The 14,485-nt window shown below is 37.5% G+C and overlaps 2 protein-coding genes across 7 annotated transcripts in view; one reads left to right on the forward strand and one right to left on the reverse strand.

The window, feature by feature from the left end:
- LOC139166905 (uncharacterized) overlaps positions 1-14,485 on the forward strand; it is a 984,072-nt gene that overhangs the window by 861,534 nt on the left and 108,053 nt on the right. The window lies entirely within an intron of this gene.
- The window catches only part of TFDP1 (transcription factor Dp-1), a 39,791-nt gene that overhangs the window by 23,967 nt on the left and 1,339 nt on the right, over positions 1-14,485 (reverse strand). For 2 of the 6 annotated variants that reach the window (XM_070751120.1, XM_070751119.1), the window contains exons 2-3: positions 13,104-13,186; positions 1,846-1,912 (exon numbers count right to left, since the gene is read on the reverse strand). In XM_070751120.1, the coding sequence (XP_070607221.1) occupies positions 1,846-1,912; positions 13,104-13,115 (79 nt within the window). In that variant the 5' untranslated portion in view covers positions 13,116-13,186. Of the gene's footprint in view, positions 1-1,845; positions 1,913-13,103; positions 13,187-13,581; positions 13,680-13,752; positions 14,053-14,080; positions 14,163-14,485 lie in introns of those variants that run through there. The other 4 variants (XM_070751122.1, XM_070751121.1, XM_070751124.1 and 1 more) reach the window with 4 other exon arrangements.

The raw sequence follows: 14,485 nt of genomic DNA on the forward strand, positions 1-14,485 counted from the left end.
ACACTGAATAAAATATATGTACAATACAAACAGATACAAGATTTCTGTTTCTAATATTGACCCAGTTTCAGATCTTGTTCAAATATACAGTGGTACCTCTACTTATGAACTTAATTTGTTCCATGACCAGGTTCTTAAATAGAAAAGTTTGTAAGAAGAAGCAATTTTTCCGATAGGAATCAATGTAAAAGCAAATTTTCTGTTTTGCTAAGACTTCATTGTTAAAACTTTCCAATCCTATTAAAGAAAGTTGCATTTTTACTGGATTTTCCTATTTCACTTGGAAGTTTGAATTCTGAACATCCAATACTGCCACCCTGTGGTAAAAAACTTTTTAAAGATAATGCATCCGATTAAATTTATTTATTTATTAGATTTGTATGCCGTTCCTCTAAACATCCCTTAAAAAATAATCAATTCACTTAGCAAAATATAAATCATCTCCAATTTGGGCACTGTTACATAAACTGTTACATTCAAAGATAAATAATATGAAAATCTACATCAAATAATATGAAAAAAAACCTTTACTTTTCTCTATGTAATCTACCAGTTATTAATCACTAGGAAGTAGTGATGGGCGAACACAATGGTGTTCGGGTTCGGCGAGTTCGGACGAACTTCACGCAAAGTTCGGCCGAACCTGAACCCGAACTGTCCTTGGCGTCAAAGCTCCGTCCCCGGAATCCCATCGTTTTTTATTTTTACAGATTTTTTAAAAATTTAAGGACGCTTCAGCGGTGCTGCAAGCAAAGCGAGGTCTTTTCACGTAAAAATATTTTTTTTTATTTTTACGTGAAAAGACCTCCCTTTGCTTGCGGCGCCGCAAGCAAAAGGAGCTGGGGAAGCCCACGAAGAGATTCTGGGGGCGGAGCTTTGACATCACGTATACCGGCAGGTTCCTAAGCATGCCAAGGTGATCACTTCCTGGATTCCATCCTCCCTCCATTATTCTAGTGCTGCCCCGGGAATCCAGGAAGTGATCACCTTGTTGTGCTTAGCAACCTGCCGGTATACGTGACATCAAAGCTCCGACCCCAGAATCCCTTCGTGGGATTCGCAAGCTCCTTTTGTGCCTCCCGACCGGCCGACAGCTCCCTGCACATATTCAATTTAGGGAATAAATATAACTTTTCAAGGAAAAGCTGAATTTCACTGGAAAACAATGAAAAAAATATTTTTATTAAATCAAACAGTGCATGCTTCCCTTATTCATGAAAATCCCTGCCTATTTGAATATTAAAATCTTATATATTTTTTAAATTTGTCCTTCAGTTTTAACTTTCCAATTCGAGATGAACTCAATGCATTTCTCTCCCCCATGGAAATTCCACCCACTCAAAAGAATTATTCATTAGATTATAGGTAATCCTCAATTTACAATCACAATTGAGTACAAAATTTATGTGGCTAAGTGAGAAATTTGTTAAATAAGTTTTGCCCCATTTTGTTAAGCAAATCACTGCAGTTGCTAAATTAGTAACACCTTTGATAAATGAATCCAGTTTTCCCACTGACTGCTTGTCAGAAGATCACAAAAATTGATCATATGAAGCCGAGAAACTGTCACCGTCATAAATGTGAGTGAGTTGCCAAGATCCGAATGTAGAACACATGACCAGGGAGATGCTGCGTGTGAAAAGTGGTCATAAATCACTAAGCAAACTGTTGTTAAATAGAGTACTACCTGTGTAGGGGAGTAGTAGAGAAAGAATGGAGATTTTTCTGCTGAATGTTAAAAAAAGGCTGCTTCCCTCCTCCAGTAGCCTTTGAATTTAACAGAAATCCTCAGATCTCTACAGTGTTATTTCTTAAATGCAAATGACCAAAGGAAAAAAAAGTTACCTTTTCCTGGACTAAGATTTTGATCTATAAAAACCTTTAACTCTCCGTTAGCGTCAATGAGACCAGCCTATGAAAGAAAAAATAACCGATGAAAAATAATTTATAAACAAATTATATTCTACTATAAATTTTTATATTAGGGGAAAATGTGTTATGACACTTGATTTTATAGCTTTGAATAAATCTTTACTCTTTGGGCTTTAACATATCTTTTAAAAAACAGAAATACTCTATATTGTCCATTTACACACAGCCATAAAAAAGAAATACGTAAAACTGTCTTACATATATTATCTGAACCATTTTGTAAAGAATATGATGTTAATTAGTTCAACAAACTATCTTTCAATATAGAATCAATATCCTCATTAAACTACAGTGAAGAAACTAGGAGAGGTGATTGCAAAATTGTTCTTATAATCTTTGATAAGTAGAAAACAAGTAAGCATTCCCAGAAGATGGAGGGGAGAGTAAATGTTATTTATTCCCATTTCAAAAAGAGGAGATTCTGGAAAATGCAAATTTGTCTGCCTGATATCTGAACCAGGGAAAACATCTAACAGCATCATTATCAATACTTGGCTAAGCTTGCTACAAATATGCAAAATATTGGGCAGATCAGTAGTTCTCAATTTTTTTCAAACCATGAAATTAGTTGATTAAAAAAAAACCTACAGCCTCTAATGAACAAAGCTCTAATGATACAGAATAGTTGTGTTTGAATGTAATTTTAGCGGGACGGGACAGCATAATCTTTCGACAGCATAATCTTTCGTCACTCCATCTCAAGAATCAGAATCACTGCATGCAGAACAGTTTAAAAAATTCTGACCCAGCTGGAACTTCTTTTGATGGACTCATTGTTGACTTTAATGATTACAGTGGTCTCCCGATTATCACGAGGGTTCCGTTCCAGGACCCCTCGCAATGATCGGTTTTTCGCGAAGTAGCGGTGCGGAAGTAAAAACACCATCTGCCCATGCGCAGATGGTGTTTTTACTTCCGCCGCAGCAGCGAGGAGCCGAAGATTGGGGTTTCCCCGCCGCCCACGCAAACTCCTCGCTGCTGCCGCGTCCGCCGCTTGTCTTGTCCACCCGCCGCTTGTCCGCCGCCTGCCTGCCCGTGCGCCCTTCGCCCGCCCACGCCGTTCGCTCGCGCCGCTTCCCAGCTGAGTCCTGAAGCCAGAAGGCAAAGGCGAACTTCCGCGTTTGGCTTCGGGACTCAGCTGGGAAGCGGCGCTGGGGTTTCCCCACCGCCCACGCAAACTCCTCGCTGCCGCTCACCCGCCCTTCGCCCGCCCACGCCCTTCGCTCGCACCGCTTCCCAGCTGAGTCCTGAAGCCAAACGCGGAAGTTCGCCTTTGCCTTCTGGCTTCAGGACTCAGCTGGGAAGCGGCGCGAGCGAACGGCATGGGCGGGCGAAGGGCGGGGCGAGCGGCAGCGAGGAGTTTGCGTGGGCGGTGGGGAAACTCCTCGCTGATGCCCGCCGCTCGCCCTCCCGCCAGCAAGAGGGGGAAGACCCAGGGAAGCCGCCCAGCAGCTGATCTGCCCGGCGCCATCTACGCATGCGTGGCCATAGAAAAAAGGGCGCGAATGCGCAGATGGTGTTTTGACTTCCGGGTTGAAAAATCGCGATATAGCCTTTCGCAATGATCGGGATCGCGAAACTCGGGGGATCACTGTATTTGTTAATGGTTCCACTTCAACTTCTAGGGATGGACTGTATCAAGGTCCTGTCCTGAAACTGAAGTCTACAAGTGTAAGCAAGGCTAATACTTTAAGATTCAAAATATACTGCTCAAAAAAAATAAAGGGAACACTTAAACAACACAATATAACTCCAAGTAAATCAAAATTCTGTGAAATCAAACTGTCCACTTAGAAAGCAACACTGATTGACAATCAATTTCACATGCTGTTGTGTACATTCAGCTGTACAGAAAAAATTATTCAATGAGAATATTTTATTCATTCAAATCTAGGATGGGTTATGAGTGTTCCCTTTATTTCTTTGAGCAGTATATTTAGATAGGTTTGAGCCATGTTTTGATTTCTGTACTACGAAACTAAAGAGAAAGAAATGTACATTTCTTATACTGGGAGGGAAAAGTAAAAGGCACAAGTTTAGCATGGGGGAAATCTGGCTTGGCAGTAGTATATGGAAAAGGTTTTGAACTAGCAGTATGACACAGTTGCTAAAAAGACTAAAATGCTATTTTGGATGTGTTGGTAGGAACACAGAATGCAGGCCATAGGAAATTTATTTATTTAACAATTTTCATTAAAAAATATGAAGCAAGCAGGAGAAAAAATTAGTTGATGCAGAAATATATCTATGATGACAAAGAAATAAATAAAATTATACTGTTAGTGCTCAGTATATCTTTGATTAGAAATTAATCACAATAAAATTAAATTACATTTAAGTAGATTATTGTTTTAAGACAGTTTAAATCACTGCACTAAATGCTAAAATCTTCATTTGTTATATATTAATACAAAAGTGAGAAAAGAAAGACTAAAAACACAATAAAATTGGTTTTCTAACTTCCTCTGTATTCCAACTAATGTGCAATATTTAGATATTTAATTTAAAATGTTTGTGCTACTCTTTAATTTCAATTGTACTTATTTCTCTTAAAAACCATGCTGTGAATAATTCTGCCTTGCTGCATTATAATGCAAGGATGAGAATCTTGCTTAAATTTACTTCTAGTCTTAATATATGTTGTTAATTTTGCCATGTTTGTTATGTTTAAACTTCCATTTTGATTTTTTTGGTAACATCTCTCTTTTGTAATGCTGACCTAAATTTATCTTTTCTGCTATAGACATGTAAGCTGTGATACTTTTTTATTAATGTTTTGGAATTATGCCCAGTAAAACAGTTTCATCTCAAATTTGATTTCTAAAGTTCTATTCTATGAATTTCTATCCAATATTTTAGAGTATTTTTTTTCTACCACACATGACAAAATGTTCCTTCTATCTCCTAACATTTTCAAAATTTGTTAATAGAAAACCATTGCACTCTGCCTTGATCTGAATGCATTTGGAGCCTTCATCCAAATAATACCAATTCAAAAAGCATAAAGACAAATTGGAACAGCTTTAGAGTTTAAGGTAATTAGAGATGGAAACTAAGTCCTGTGTCAAACAGTAAGAGTCTACCGTACATTTAAATTCAGTAGCAGTCTTAAAATATCATAATTATTATATCAAACAGGTTCCTGTCCTAAGCAGGGAAATGGATTAAATGACCCCTATTGTATCTTCCAACTATGATTCACCAGCATAACAACTGCTCTGTGCATGTAATGAATTTTAGCACATTTCTCCTCAAATATAATCAGAAAAACCCTAAAAAAGTTTGCAATGAAATTTCAGAGAATACTTTTTAAAAACAAAGCATTAAAGATCCTACTTTTCCTCCAAAATATATTTGTGAAATAGATATGCAGCACTCACTACAAAAAATATCAAATATTGAAATAAAATTGTATTATGACAGCTTCAACAAATGTCACTGGAGATACTGTTGAAATAGGCCATCATACTTCAGCTCATATATCCCAACATTATATCTCCCTGTGCTCCCTCTGCGCATGGGTGCATGACCCCAACACGCTGACCCCTGCATTCCCCCACTCATGCATGTGCAACCCTCCTGTCCAATGCATGTGTGCATGACCCCCCATTAGAGAGGGAACTGCATGCCATAGGTTCAGCATATGGCTCATTGTTAACTTTCCAGTAATATATAAAGCTTATGGTATTGAGGTTGCATAAGATATGACTTCTGTTCTCATGGAAGAATGTTTGAATCAAATACATTTCCCACCAGGTAGTCCAGAAAGATACAAATATTATTACTATTGCATGCTATGCATCTGTAACGATAGGCCATCCCTTGATGACACATCCAAATAATTTCAGATAGAATGATGGTAACTAACCTGTAGAAATAAATAAACCATACATTAATTAAAATGCTGAGGGGAAAAATTATTACGCGGTCCCATCAAAATCTAATGATCATGTTGTTTCATTCCTATAGCTTATGTAAACCAAAATGCATCCATTTAAAATAGGATTCATTGGGATCTTTGTTTTGTTAATCAAGTTTAAAATAAGCTTCATATGTTTTAGGACATAAAACCCCAGCAGTCTCAAGACAGCTGGACCTGAATTTCTTGCCTCATCTTGAAATCTGAAACTACAATGCTCCAAAAGCCCCACTCTGCTCTAAAAAGTAACAATGAAAGCAAGTTAACATTTTTAAATAATTTGCATTATAAAGCACAGTTTAAACTTTCTCACTTGTCAAGAAAACTAACCAATTTAAGACCAAGTACAATTTCTCATTAGTGAGAGAAAAATGTTTTTCCCCACAACATTTCTCACTTAACAACAAAGTTGTGACTACTCACTTTACGATAAAAGAACTAGAGATTAGAGAAATTCTTTATTCTAATGAAGCACATATATTATACTATTGTAATCATTGAAAAATAGTATACCAGATAATAATTAAGGAACTTTATTATGACTTGGAGAAAGTAAGTATTTAATACCTTTTGAGTAAAATTTGAGATATGCTCTATCCAATTGGACCATTTCACAATTAAAACTCCACAGATAGGGGTAGAATCACAAGGACTATATAAATAATTGCATTAAAATATTTCTTTAAGATAATAATTAAAAACAAAGGAATTGAAGGTTTATAAATATAACCATGAATTTGTAAAAAATAGTTTCATCAATTCATATGTTTTATCCACAGCTAACCATTGCCTTTCTAGAGAAAATTAAGCAATATCAGACAAATTACCATTAAGTACTACGATGGGAATCCATCAAGAAGTATCAGGATTGTAGACTGAAGTGTGAAGTTGGAAAAACATTTAAGATGATGACAAGCTACTGTTGTATCTTACATGCACAATTTGGATTATTAAAATATATATGTCTCATATCAGCATGTATCATTTTAAAATTGTATTAAATGATTGTATAACTAATGCAACATGACATTCTTACATTCTTTAATAGTGCTTTTCATTTGGGATCAAATAAATTTTCCAACAAATTTTTAAATTCCTCCATTATGCACATGTGATAACAAAGTTTACTTATTTGGGGTTACTTGATTGGATTTGCTATCACACTTCAACACAGAATGCAAATTATTGCTGAGCACTACACCAAAGTCCAATATAATACTGAGACTTATCTTTCACCTTAACTAGAAACAAATTGTAGTTTATGTACATATCAGAACTTTCAGAGATGGTTTAATCAAGTCATTTATATAATTTTGGAACATCAAACCTGAAGGTGTGGTTTTGATTTGGAATCTTTAAATTGCTCTCTGATAAACTGTGTATAAAATATTTTTTATTTCATTTTAAATTAGCTTCTTTCATTTTCATGATTACTTTCTGAGTAGAATATGCAAGCAGTCCAGTCTACATATTTTTAAGGAGTTAATTTTTGGGTTCATAGCTGTTTCATCAAAATGAATAGTTCAGAACAGTTATACTTGAAAAATACCAAATGTAATCTCCATTGCAGATTCAATCAAAATAAATTTGATTAATTAATCGAGTCTACGGAGAGGGGCGGCATACAAATCCAATAAATTATTATTATTATTATTATTATTATTATTATTATTATTATTTTCAACTAACTCATCTTTCTAGTTTTCCTTTACAAAACACACAAATTAAAAATGATTTTAGGAGAGTTTGAACTGCCCTCAATTACATTCAGCTACATACAATGTAGATGTATGAAAGAAACAGATAACATGCTATGGAAATCAGTGCTTTCCCAGAAAACAGAGAATCCTTTCTTACAAGGTCATATGCTAGACAGTCACATAAATGCAAAGGGAAACGTTAGCATCAAGCACTTAACATGTAACAGATATTCCTTTTCAATTTTATAGTTCTTTCTAAAGACACCTTTGATTCCTTTCCTGGAAAAAATACACCATCAGCATCATTTAGTGTTATTAATTCAATTCAATTCAATTTATTAGATTTGTATGCCGCCCCTCTCCGAAAACTCAGAGGTCTGTCAATTTTAAAATCAAAGTTTATGTGAGGGATGCATTTTGTTTAGCAGAGAATGATATATTTTGAAACTGATTATCAGGTCTGTCAAATATAAAGAAATTATCTTTTTTTTTAAAAGTATGTAATGTTCAAAATCTCTCAATAAGGTAAACATTGGAAAAAATAAACAAGAGTTATTTTATTATGATGTGTAAAATGTTCAAAAGTTTTAAGTGTTCCCAACACAGAACATAGTGCTCCTAAATTCTGTCTCAAATTCAAGACAAAACTAGGCAGATCATTCCACATGGTTTCCTGTGACCAATATTGACTTTAAAAAAACAAATTCTCCAAACCATACTGACTTGGAGAATAATCCTAAGAACCACTAACTTGAAAGAGTAGGTAAATTTAGATTTTTAGTTGTTTTTTAAAAATTGTTCAGTATTGGAAAGTTAGAGCTCACGAGTTGTCAAGTTATTTTTCAAACGATTTGCCAAATGCAAAATGTGTATCCTACATATATGGCTGTAAGTACGAAAAGTGGTCATGTCACTTTTTTCAGTGCCACTGTAACTTCAGTTGGCCATTAAATGAATTATGGTAAGTCAAGGATTACCTGTATAATGCACAAGTCAAAAAGAGGGTTGTGAAAATATTTACTGACCCCTCGCATCCTGGACATAAATTGTTTCAACTCCTACCTTCAAAACGTCATTACAGAGCACTGCACGCCAATACAACTAGACACAAGAACAGTTTTTCCCGAATGCCATCATTCTGCTAAACAAATATTTCCCTCAGCATTGTCAAACTATTTACTATATTTTATGTACACTGAAGGCATATGCACTAAAGACAAATTCCTTGTGTGTCAAATCACATTTGGCCAATATAGAAATCCATTCTATTCTGTGTAGTTAGCACTGGTATATTATTGAGATTTTAGGGTGCCATATGCAAAACAAGCCAACCTTGCAAGAATCTGCATAAAGTAATAGCCAGAAAAAGGTATTACGGTCTGGTACTAAGCTTTGCTGATACGTACTATGAAGTTAACATGTTTTGAGTATGAAAGTATTTACTGAAATATTCCAACTATTGCAGAAGTGTTACAAGTTTGAAATAGTACTTGTTGGTAATGTCAAAACAATTGTTTCAAACACTGATCTGGACAATTTGAACTTGAAAATGAATCACAAGGTCATTGTACAGTACAGGTTGAACACAGTTTTAAAAGGGCAATATGATTTTTGACAAATCATCTCAGGCTTATTCAAAACTCGTATTCCTACATGAAGTTTGCAACGTTCTATTTATGATTTTCGCAAGCAAACATTATGAACATTTATGTCTCATCCTATGAAGAAATACATCTTTTTTATGTAGCAATCAAATTAGTTGCATGCTTTGTTTAAAGATAATTATTAAAGTCTTCTATAAACCAGACTTCATTTATGAACTTAATGGACATCATCTGGCAAAAATAGGGCGATGGTATATATCATTGTTCTTGAGTTTTAATGGAATGTGTATATACAATTTATGTTTAAACTTCTAAATAACCTTCTATGTATATTGAAGGTTAATTTTTCATTTGTATCTAGAATGGAATGGAATAGAATAACAGAACTGGAAAGGATCTTGGTGGTCTTCTAATCCAACCACCTGCTTAGGCAGCAAACTACACCACTTCATACAAATGGTTATCCAACATCTTCTTTAAAAGTTCCAGTGTTGGAGCACTCAGAACTTCTGGAGGCAAGCTGTTCCACTGATTAATTGTTCTGGTGGGAAATTTCTCCTTAATTCTAAGTTGCTTCTCTCCTTGATTAGTTCCCACCCATTGCTTCTTGTCCTATCCTCAGGTGCTTTGGAGGATAGCTTCATTCCCTCTTGATTGTGACAGCCCCCCTCCCCATAGGAATAGTGCTTCTTTTCATTAAACTAGAACTATACACTAGTTCCTGCAACCATTCTTCATATGTTTTAGACTCCAGTCCCTTAATAATCTTTGTTGCTATTCTCCGCATTCTTTCTAGAGTCTCCACATCTTTTTTACATCATGGGCACCAACACTGAATTCAGTATTCCAAGTCTGACCTTACCAAGGCATTCGATATTAACGCTTCAGGTGATTTGGATTCTAACCCTGTATTTATGCAACCTAGAACTATGTTGGCTTTATTGGCAGCTGCTGCACACTGCTTTTATTACATCTAATCTGAAATAATGTAGTAGTAAATATAGACTGTTGGATGCAATTGATCTAGTTAATATTTAGTATATGCAACAGACTACAAATCAAACTGTTATAACTGATGCCTATGAAAGTTTGTTTAGAAATAGTTTGAAATAAAAGGTGTCTTAAAATAACGAACAGTTTAAAATGATTTGATTGAAATATAAGTTTAAATGGTTTGAGTTAAATATAAAGTTGTAGATTGCTGAAAATGATATAGCCTATTTCTTGAGTTTTATAAGTAAACCATTCAAACCAACCAACCAACCAACCAACCAACCAACCAACCAACCAATAACTGGCCAATCAATGCCTTGGTACAGTAGAGAAAAAAGTATTTAGTCAGATACCAACTGTGCAAGTTCTCTCATTTAAAAAGACGAGAGGTCTGTAATTGACATGATAGGTAAACCTCAACTATGAGAGACAAAGTAAGAAAGCACATCAAGAAAATCACATTGTCTGATTTGCAATGAATTTATTTGCAAATTATGGTGGAAAATAAGTGTTTGATCACATTCAAGCAAGCAAGATTTCTGGCTCTCAGACCTGTAACCTCTTCTTTAAGAAGCTCCTCTGTCCTCCACTCATTACCTTTAGTAGTAATGGCACCTGTATGAACTTGTTATCAGTATAAAAGACACCTGTCCACAACCTTAAACAGTCACACTCCAAATTCCATTATGGTGAAGACCAAAGAGCTTTTGAAGGACACCAGAAACAAAATTGTAGCCCTGCACCAGGCTGGGAAAACTGAATCTGCAATAGGCAAGCCACTTGGTGTGAAGTAAACAACTGTGGGAGCAATAATTAGAAAATGGAAGACATACAATACCGCTGATAATCTCCCTCAATCTGGGGCTCTACGCAAGATCTCACCCCGTGGGGTCAAAATGAGAACGGTAAGCATAAATCCCAGAACCACATGGGGGAACCTTGTGAATCACCTGCAGAGAACTGGAACCAACGTAATAAAGGCTACCATTAGTAACATACTACAGCGCCAGGGACTCAGATCCTGCAGTGTCAGACGTGTCCCGCCGCTTAAGCCAGTACATGTCCGGGCCCATCTGAAGTTTGCTAGAGAGCATTTGGATGATCCAGAAGAGTACTGGGAGAATGTCACACGGTCAGATGAAACCAAAGTAGAATAGCTTGGTAGAAACACAACTCGCCGTGTTTGGAAAAGAAAGAATTCTGAGTTGCATCCAAAGAACACCATACTTACTGTGAAGCATGGGGGTAGCAACATCATGCTTTGAGGCTGTTTCTTTACAAAGAGACCAGGATGACTGATCGGTGTACATGAAAAAATAAATGTGGTCATGTATTGTGAGATTTTGAGTGCAAACCTCCTTCCATCAGCAAGGGCATTGAAGATGAAACATGGCTGGGTCTTTCAGCATGAAAATGATCCCAAGCACACTGCCAGGGCAATGAAGGAGTGGGTTCGTAAGAAGCATACTGGGGTGGCCTAGCCAATCTCCAGAAAACCTTATAGAAAACCTTTGGAGGGAGTTGAAAATCCGTGTTGCCCAGCGACAACCCCAAAACATCACTGCTCTAGAGGAGATCTGCATGGAGGAATGGGCCAACATACCAGCAACAGCACATGGCAACTTTGTGAGGACTTACAGAAAACGTTTGACCTTTGTCATTGCCAACGAAGGATATATAACAAAGTACTGAGATGAACTTTTGTTATTGACCAAATACTTATTTTCCACCATAATTTTCAAATAAATTTGTTCCAAATCAGACAATGTGATTTTCTGGATGTGTTTTCTCATTTTGCCTTTCATAATTGAGGTCTACCTATGATGTCAATTACAGGCCTCTCTCATCTTTTTAAGTGGGAGAACTTGTACAATTGGTGTCTGACTAAATACTCCCCCCCCCCCCCCCACACACACACTGGAGATCAGAAACAGATATTTGGAGGGAATGGAGGCTTGATGGATTACAAGATTTAGAAACATAATGTATCAAATGGATATCCAACCAATTAAATTTCTACTAATATAGGAACATATATATGAATTAAAGTGAACTAATTGTTCCTAACTCTGAAAAAATGTATAATTAAGAAACAACTTCAAGCAAAATTTCTCTGATGATTTCCGTAATCAAAAATGTAATTAAATTCTGTCTAAATACATTCTACATACTAATACTGTTTAAACACATTCAGGTACAATAAGGTTACATTAGCAGAAGTTTTAAAATATACCTATATAAATCATTAGGTACTGATTACAAAATATTATATCTATTATACAAATAATGATGAAATGAAGTCAGCACTAGATGATCCATCTGTACATTTTCAAATTTAAAGCTTATTGCAATATAAAAAATTATATTATATATAAATTATATACAAATCATTAGCAAATCTATCATATGATCCAGAGATAGCAAAGCAACATTCTAAATGAGCCAATTTTTTGAAAAATACAAAGGTAGGCAAAATGAAATTTTGCTTTTCCTAAAAATAGACAGAAGTACTGGTGATCCAATTAAAACTGCTTCAGACAAATCCAGTCTGATAATTGATTCTTTCTAAAGTAAAAAGAATACAAATGTACTTATAGTGGGTAGTACTAAAATAAATGGCTTTGCACTGGTATTTTATTTTGATAAATATGGCATATTTTGACATTGCTAAAACCACAGCAGCTACCTAATAAGGTACTGTATGATATAATTTGTCTTGTTTGTAGATCATGGAGTTTGTGATATACTAAAGATAGTTTAGGTATGCTGAGGAAGGGTGCTACTATACATTCTTGGAATATGGGAATACTGTAGTTCCACTGATATAGTTATTACTCAATAAAATATATCTGCTTCCCTCAACTCCTATAAGAGGCCATTTTATCAACCGTACTAAATTCTATCGTTCATTAATCCGAGCAATAAATCTCTAAAATTACTCACAAATATACTTACATCTTTTGCCATGTTACCAAATCCAAAAACGAAATGTTTATTTCTGATCACCAGGGGAAGAGTAGAAACAGTTGCACTATATTCTGGGGAAAAAAGGGAAGAATCTGGTTAAGTGTAAACTCTCAAGACATTTCACATTGAATACCAATAGTGCTCAGATATTGCTAATCATCCAGCTTGGATTTCAAATGTTGACGATTTGCAAAAGCTCTCCCTCCCATATGGGGCCAGGAATTTAAGTTTCTTATGAGAATTTTTTTTTAAAAAAACACACAATCTAAACCGAGAAACACGTTGGGATGAGCCAGATACAGTCTTATCCAAGCCTGCACCTAGTTTCTGAGAATAATGACGCCTCATCAACAAAGATATGCCACAACCTAAGCGTCCCATTCCCCTGCATTACAACTGCTAGGCCTCGGGGCCCAACTCACCCCCCCTCCCCATGCACTCTTTCCCAATCCCAAACAAAACGCACGCCGTTTCCTCTGTGCAAATAGCTCAAGCAGGCCGAAGCAATTTATGTAATGTTTCCACGAGGAGGAGGAAGGGGAGAGCGGGCCCTCAACCCTGGTGGAAATCAAGCAAGCAGCAGCATCTGTGCTTTTAAAGAGAACAAGTCTAGCCAGCCCCCGCCTCCTGCACCTACCCGCCCCCTCTCCAGGGCCTCAGAAGCCCGGCCAGAGCCCTGGAAGTCGAGCCCCGCCAACACCAACTGCCTCCCGGAGGGAGAGGGGACGGCAGGCCACCCGGGAACCATTTCTCCTCACCGGCCCGAGGAGGGAAGGAAGGGGGGGGGGGAACCAAGAGGGCGAGAAGAGGGTCCCCTTCCTCGTGTTAAATCATCCCGCCTAAAATGCTCCGCCACAGAAGCAGCGACGGCGGCGATAGCAGGCTGCCACTTCTCCTTGCCTACCACCTGTCCTCGCGACGGCCCGCCGACACCGCCTCTTTCCCCCCTCCCCTCACGCCGATACCTGAAGCGCGGGCGAGGAGCAGCCGAGAGGCAACTCCATCCCCCACCACGCACTCCCGAGCAATTCCCCCCCACCCACCCACAGCGCCGCCGCCGCCGCGCTCTCACAGGAGCCGGAGATGCCAACTGCACATGTGCAATGCGCGGCCCTTACTTAAAGCACACACACACCACACAACCGGCGGCAGTCGCGTTTGGAAGGGGACGCTTCAAACCACCGCCCCCCACCCCCCGTTGCACCAGTCGCTGAGTGAAAACGCGAACTATCCCGCAGGAATGACAAAGCGGGATGAAGGCAACGCGTTTTGGGTTGTGTGGTTGTGTGTGTGTTTTAAGCGCCCGCTTCTCGCAGCGTTGCCATCCAACTTCCCGGGTTCGGTTCCTTCTGGGTGGGTGAGGGGGAACC

This window comes from Erythrolamprus reginae, chromosome 4 (assembly GCF_031021105.1).
Source record: "Erythrolamprus reginae isolate rEryReg1 chromosome 4, rEryReg1.hap1, whole genome shotgun sequence".
In the NCBI taxonomy this organism is placed as follows: domain Eukaryota; kingdom Metazoa; phylum Chordata; class Lepidosauria; order Squamata; family Dipsadidae; genus Erythrolamprus; species Erythrolamprus reginae.